The sequence below is a fragment of the Mesoplodon densirostris genome, chromosome 8 (genome assembly GCF_025265405.1).
Source record: "Mesoplodon densirostris isolate mMesDen1 chromosome 8, mMesDen1 primary haplotype, whole genome shotgun sequence".
NCBI lineage: Eukaryota > Metazoa > Chordata > Mammalia > Artiodactyla > Ziphiidae > Mesoplodon > Mesoplodon densirostris.
Genome location: NC_082668.1, coordinates 83,404,187 through 83,412,011, shown reverse-complemented (window position 1 = coordinate 83,412,011; position 7,825 = coordinate 83,404,187). Strand labels below are relative to the sequence as shown.

The 7,825-nt window shown below is 36.4% G+C and overlaps 1 protein-coding gene across 1 annotated transcript; it reads right to left on the bottom strand.

The window, feature by feature from the left end:
* Positions 1 to 2,950: 2,950 nt before the first annotated feature.
* LOC132494986 (dnaJ homolog subfamily C member 27) lies at positions 2,951 to 4,817 on the bottom strand. The gene has a single exon (XM_060106479.1). The coding sequence runs from the start codon at positions 4,660 to 4,662 to the stop codon at positions 3,841 to 3,843; it is 822 nt and encodes a 273-aa protein (XP_059962462.1). The 5' UTR covers positions 4,663 to 4,817; the 3' UTR covers positions 2,951 to 3,840.
* Positions 4,818 to 7,825: the final 3,008 nt, after the last annotated feature.

Genomic DNA, 7,825 nt, shown 5'->3' with positions numbered 1-7,825 from the left:
CAAAAAAAAAGGATTCATCCATGACTCCTTTATTTCTCTTCTACCTTATTTCCATTCCATCTCAAATCCTTTCAATTCTACCTATCAATACAATCTACACCCCAATCCAACCCTTTTTTTTTTAAACCACTTTCATATAAACTATTCTGTTCTAGGTCACTGTCTTCTCTTGTTTGTATAAATACAGTAGGAATAGACTATGGCACTAATAAACCCTTGCATCCCTCAAGTTATCTCAACATGAAACTGGTATGATCATGTAAACTGAGTTAGATTGCATCATTCCTGTGCCCTTTTATTTAGAAGGGCAGAGGAGCAAAAATAGCTAAGCAAAATAAGAATTAGGTTGGAAGCATCACTACCTGACTTTAAAAATTACAATCAGGCTACAGTAATCTGTTGTATTTTAAATACTACTAGATAGCAACTGGGAAATGAAACAAAAAAAATTCACCTACAATTGCGTCAGTTTAAAATATTGAGGAATAAATTTAGAAAAAATGTGAAAGACCTCTGCATTGACAGTGTGATATTGGTGAAGGAATAGACACCTAAATCAATGGAGGAACTGAATAGAGAGTTCAGAAATATATCCACACAAATGTGTTCATTTGATTTTTTACAAAAGCACATAAGAAATTCAGTAGAGAAAAGATAGTCTTTTCAATAAATTGCTAATCCATATGCAAGAATATGAATCTCAGTCTAAACCTCAAACCTGTACAAAAGTTAAATCAAAATTAATCATAGGTCTAAATTTAAAATGCAAAACTTTAAATGATTTAGAAAAAAAAAAAAAAGAAAAGGAAGAAGAAAATCTTCTTGACCTGGATTTAGGTGAAGTGTTCTTAGACAACAAAAGCATCATCAACAAAAAAACTGTAAATTGGATTTTATCAAAACTAAAAACTATTTTAACTACTAGGTGTTTTATCCTGTCACTTTGCTAAATTTACTTAATAGTTGCCATAGTTGTTTTACAGATTCCTTAGGATTTTCTATGTAATCAGTCATGCTTTCTGTGAATGGAGACATTGTACTTAAAAATTTTTTTTCCCCTCATTACTATGCATAGGATATCCAGAACAATGTTGAACAGATGAGGTGAGAGTGGGCATCCTTGCCTTTTTTTTCAGTTTTTAGTGATAAAGTATTTAATATTCCATAATTAAGTATAATGGCAGTTGTAGGGGTTTATTTTCTTTGTTTTATTTTTTTGCTTGTTTAATTTTGGTAGACAAACTTTGTCAAGTTGAAATAGTTTCCTTTCATTCATAGTGTTCTGAGAGCGTGTAAATCTTATAAATTTTTATAGTGAAGTATTGAATTTTGTCAAATTATTTCCTGCATATATTGAAATGATATTTTCTTTTATTCCATTAAATGGTGAATTAAATTGGTAAACTATTTGAATGTTAAATTAGCCTTGCATTCTGGGAATAAATGCTATTTCAGCATGATGTGTTATACTTTTTACATATTTCTGGCTTTGATTGCCAATATTTGCAAGTATTTTTTTTTTTTGGCATTTGCCTTTACTTTATAAAAATACACAACTTAAATACATATGACACTCTATACAAGACATAAACAGCTGTTAGATTTAACATTTTCCGTTAGTTCAACAGAAAGCAAGTATGTCAATTACTTTGTAAGAGCAAAGGGTTTCTTTAGAGACTGTGCATTCCCGGCTCAAGGGCAGACCACCCCGTGGGCCACTGATGCAGGAAGCTCACCCAAACTGTACAACTTTCCAGCAAGTCATTTCACCAACATGGCCTTTATTGCACGGCTTCCTATTACACTGCTTGTCAGACATAATCTAACTTACCCACACCACAAGTTTAAGCTTTAGTCTTCTCTAGAAATGCTTAATGGAAAAACCAACGTATAAACAGTAATAACTGTCTCTTACAATTGTGCTAAGTACCAATCATGAGAAATATGAACCCCTCTTCACTTTGCAAAACTTGCAATGGAAGGTGGTTAGCTGTATTTCACGGCTAAATTCCTCTGCAAAAGTTTTACAAAAACGTTGGCAGACTCCGAGTGAGCTATATGGAGTGTGGTGGAGAGGGAGTGACATCCCAGGGCCCACTGAAATTGCTTATAGGACAGGCACTGTTCCTGTCAAAGTCAATGTGCGCACGGCCCTACCCTTTCGAACTTGAGACTGAAATACCTCCCTCCCCCTCGAGATTCTGTCATTGCTCTATGAGGAACAGCTACCTCATTACTGATTCAGAACTTACAGGGGCTGCCCATTTACTCTGGCTTTCTTTCAGAAATTTCGCTGCCTTATCTGTGGCTCATTTAGCAAACAGTGAATTATGTACTAGTTTATCTGTATAAAGAAATATTTACCAGTTGAGAATTCAATGCAAAAAAAAAAAAAAAAAACTATACTAGAGTGAGTTTCCTGAGGTAAATGTAGGCCTTAAAGAAGAGAGTGCAATCTACAGACTTATAGCAATTTATCTTGGGTAGCACCAGAATACCCCCAAGTCTGGACTTTACTGAGCACACATTTATGTGAAGAAATAAAATGACAATGCTGAAGTAAAAGAAATGTTGACAGTTGAGAATATCAATTCAAAAGGAGGCAGGAAAGAGGAACGGAGGAACAAAAGGAGGGTATATTTTAGAGTTCTTAGGTAGGTTGGACAATTAATTTCAAAAGCCCACAGGTATTTCTAACAAGTTTTAAAAGTGTTCATTCTTGGTGACTCAGATGCAGAAGAAATGGCTTTTCTTGAATAAGAGCTGTTCGAACTTTTTATTCTTTTTCGAAAAACATGACTTTCTATAAAAATTTTTTTAGCCACTGAAATTATTCTGCTAGTTATTACTCTCACTGATGTATTGTGCAATCCTAACTGGCTGAAGAATTTTAATAAGGTTGAACTACAAAGTACATATTTGCACCAAGAATTTATATTAATGCACAGAGGTCTGTAAAATTTTGTATGAAGTTACTTTTCATTGCAGATCAGGCTTCATTACTTCTTGCTACTCAAGGATTATGGAAATCAGAAAAATTCTAGGACCCTGAAGCTTAACTTTCTTTTACATAAATGAAGTAGTACATGGCCATCCTTAACGTTAACAATCAAGGTGCTGGGAACTGAGTCTCAAGACCTACGACTCAAGATCAGGCTAAATTTCAACAAGTCACTCACTATATAAGGCTATGAATGGAAGCACTAAAGAACTCTCTCTGCTATAACTGCTCGTCTGCACCATGAAGTTGAACAAGGTGACCAATCTAGTGTTTAACAACAATGATGAAAACTGGCACCCGTTTTTACCCAGGGCCACATACTCAGCGACCTGTCATGTCTATTTGGGCTGACACCACCATGCACAGGCCCTCATAAATATGACCCTCCTAAGTCCTGCTGTAAGAACAGATCTATGTTTAATTACTTCAGGCACGATGAAGGCCTTAAGCAACATTGAGGCCCCGAAGAACTTTGGGCTGGAGTTCTACAGGCCCAGAGCTAGTTAAAATTAAAAGGCCAGAGGAAAATCCCACAAGAAATCATACTCGTATCTCAACTTATAGAAAAAAAAAAAAAGCATTCAATATCACTGAGATGAAAATTCATACTAGAAAACAATGCTCTGACAACCAGCTCAATGCAGCTCAAGGGCAGCCACACAAAGCAAAGCTGCCTTGACGAAGGGAAGAGTCCAGAAGACTGCAGTAGGCTTGAATTAAACGAAAGTGGTTTTTCTTCTCCGGTGGTAAGGTGAATGCTCCTTGGCGATCAATATGGAATAGCTCTAGGGAAAGTCTGTTTGGACTTGAGGCCCACACTTGTCTTTTTTTTCTACTTTCTATTTGATGTTTTTCAGTAGGGCTGTTCGGGCATTCACAACGGCTTTGAAGGCATCTTCACTACCAGGTGCTACACACTTGTCAGGGTGAAGCAGCACAGCAAGTTTCCGATATGCTTTATTGACTTCATCTCTTGAGGCCCCAGGTTTGACTCCCAACATGTCCCAACTATCTTTACTATTTCGAATTCTGCGAATGGTGTCTGCTTGTTCTTTGCTGAAACTAGCACTGTTATTTGTGATAGGACGTTTCCCGCCATTTTCACATAAATCAACTATGGATACATAAAAGGTCTGGAACATCTCACTGATTCCTTCTCCAGTTTGAGCCGAAGTTTCGAAGTACAGGAACCCTTTGCTTTCAGCCCAAAGACGTCCTTCACTTTCATCAACACAGCGGTGCTTAGCACAGTCGATCTTGTTGGCACACACTGCAAATACAATATTTTCCATGTTTCCATGAGGTCCAAGATCTTGCTTCATTTCTGCCAGCCATGCATCAAGGGCATCAAAGGAATCTTTCTGCCCAACATCATAGACCAGTATCACACCCTGTGTGTCCTTGTAAAACTCATTACGAACCTCGTAGAAGAAGGGATGTCCCGCCATATCGAAGATGTTAACTTTGATTTCTCTGTCTCTGACTTGTACCTTTGTGACTCCATAGTCAATTCCAATTGTTGCAAGGTATTTAGACACAAATCTTTTCTCACAGTATCGCTTTATAATACAGCTTTTTCCCACTTCGGCGTTGCCCATGGAGATGACTTTGATACGCAGGGACTTGCCAGGCTCCTTCCGCTTTGGTATGTTGGCCTCCATTGCTCTGGCTCTCTTGGGGCCACCGCCTTGGTCTCTCCTTGCTCCCCACGTTGGCCCGTCCCTCAGGCTTCCTCGTCCAATGGCGGAACTGCTACTCTCGTCACCACCCCGGCTCCGCGGCTCGCCATCCCTGCCTCTGTCTGGCAGCGGGCGCGGGCGGCTGGGAGCGTAGGCAAGTATTTTTTGCATCTACATTCATTGAGAGATATTGTTCAGTAATTTTTGGATAATGTTTTCATCAAGTTTTTGTTTTAACTTACATTAGCTCAGAGTTGAGAAATGTTCCCTCTTCTGTTTACTGAAAGAATGCATAAAACTGGTGATATGTCTTCTTTAAATTTGTGATAAAACTCATCAGTGAAACCATTTGGGCTTGGAGTTTTCTTTGTGAAGAGATTTTTGATAAGAAATTCAATTTTTAACAGCTACACAGCCAATCATATTCTATATTTCTTCTTGTGTCAGCTTTGATAAGTTGCATTTTGAAAGATATGTATATATTTTTATCTAAATTTTCAAATTTGTTGCATGAACATATTCAGAATACTTTTCTCTTTTCCTTTGGATAACTTAATTTTAACATCAAAAATGAGGCAAACACATAACAAAATGGAAACTATAGGCCAACATCTGTGATGATCATGAATTCAAAAATCTTACAACATTTATTAGCAAACCAAATTCAACAATCTGTTGAAAGAAAAATATATTAATACCTAGTTGTGCAAACTCCAGGAGGGAAATGTGTTTAGCATAAGGAAATCAGTGAATGCAATCCACATTTTAACAGGTTATAAGAGAAAATATATATTATCATAATCATAAAAGAAGCAGTAATTAAAAAATAAAACATAGCATTCATTTATGATAGAAGATAGAACTAAAAAAATAAAATATAGCATCATTTATGATAGAAGAAATCTAGGAATAGAAAAGCATTTTAACCTGAGAAAAATCACTCTGTATAAGCATACAGTAACTCAAACTTGATGGTGAAGCTCTGAATATTTCTTGAGATCTTCAAAAGGATAAAGGTGATCACTAACACCACTTCTATGCAACATTGAAATAGAAGACCTAACTTGTACATTAAGATAAGAACAACAAAATATATTAAAATTGTAAAGATAGAACCAAAATTTTTCTTTTTTTGAGATTATGCAATTTTGTACATGGACAACACAAAATTACTTGTCAATACAAATTATTAAAACTTCTAAGAGCTTTTTAGTATAAAATCAATACATAAAAATCAGTTTCATAAATGAGGGGTTATGTATTTTTGACCTTAGGGTGAGGAAGGCCTTCTTAAGCCCCAAAGAGCAGAACTCATAAGCTGGCATATGGGGGCATAATAGATGTATTAAACTGTACCCATATTTTACAGATTTTGTTGATCAATAAAAGATACCATAAAAATGCTAGGAGATTATTTAACAGGAAAAAATATTTTTAAAGTCTATAACTGACAGTGGTTAATATCTAGAATATACAATGATTACCTGTAAGTCAGTATGAAAGATATAAGAAACCCAATTAAAAAATGAGCAAAGGGTATATATATAAAGCCAATTCACACAACATCAAACACAAATATCTATCAAATATTTGAAAAGCTAGTCATACCTGACATTAGTAATCTGTAAGTTAAATGTAAATTTAATTATTGTATCAACTTGCCAGAAGGAAGGCAGTGGAGTAAAATTGAAGTCCTCTAAACTCGTATAATTTATAAAAACTTTTGAACAAATGAAGATACACAGAATGAAGTTGAGAGTTAATAATAATTAAAAATGATCATTATCGGGCTTCCCTGGTGGCGCAGTGGTTGAGAGTCCTCCTGCCGATGCAGGGGACACGGGTTCGTGCTCTGGTCCGGGAAGATCCCACATGCCGCGGAGCGGCTGGGCCCGTGAGCCATGGACACTGAGCCTGCGCGTCCGGAGCCTGTGCTCCGCAACGGGAGAAGCCACAACAGTGAGAGGCCCGCGTACCGCAAGAAAAAAAAAAAAAAAAAAAAGATCATTATCACTGAAATTGTATGGAGAATATATATAATGCACTCCTCCAATTATTATTTTTTCCCTTGGAGTTATTCAGCAGAGCTTGGAAAGGATTGAGCACTGTTTTAAACATGTATTTCTTCTTGTCATATGACCCTCCAAAGAAATTAGCCTTTAAAGTTGTAAAAGCTCTCCATGCATACCTTGATTATACTTGTGTATATAATGTATATACTTTGTGATACTGACTGCTCAGTAAGGGTCATAAGTCAGATTGCTATTATTTTTTATTTTTAAGGTAGTTTTCTTCAAATACGTTATTTCCTTTGCTTGAAACACCATGAACATAGCCTTTTTTGATTGTAAAACCTTTGGAGTATAACAATTTTTTTAACAGTTCTGAAACAAACAAAAAAAGTTTCACTTATTCCTGAAACCCTGATGGGTTTTAAACTGTGTAGCTCACTTCTTTGTTCTATGTAACAAAAGAAACTTCTTAGGGTTTCTGACTGCACTGTTCTGGTTGTGCCAGGTTACTACTGCCTTTTACAAGACAGAAAAACGTTCAGCACTTCTGACTCAGACTGCTTATTCAAAGACCAGAGCCTTGAAAAGGGCATTGAGATGGCCTTAGAGCTAAATTTACATTATTTTTATGGTTTTGAGATTCTGATTTTCGAACTTCAGCATTTACAACATTCTGTTAAAAGACAGTCTTAGCTTTGGCGGGAAGGGGCTTTAGAATATTTTCTATTCTGTGTAAATTGATTAGCTGGTCATCAATGTCTTCCACATTCTTGGCTGCTTACAGCATGAAGAGATTTCCACTAAGCCAATAAATATGCTGAAAGCTTTGAGAGTAAATAAGGCACAAGTTGAAATTCCTGCATTCTGTTCTATGGCCAAGATTGTAAGAACTAGAAAAGGTTATTCGCTCCTTCTTCCCTTCTTTCTCTTCCTCCTCTCCCTCTCTCCTCCCCTCCCTTCTTCCCTCCCTCCCTCCCTCCCTTCCTTCCTTCCTTCCTTCCTCTTTCTTCCTTTCTTTAAGTTACAAAGAGTTCAGTAAGAGCACTAAGAAATGAAGTTGATTGATGCCTATTGTTTAAAATAACAAAAGGTGCCATATATGTGTGATAAAACTTAAGATCTAATATATATGT

Bases quoted from the DNA above. Each gene is read 5' to 3' on its own strand.
- LOC132494986 (XM_060106479.1), bottom strand. From the start codon at position 4,662: ATGGAGGCCAACATACCAAAGCGGAAGGAGCCTGGCAAGTCCCTGCGT.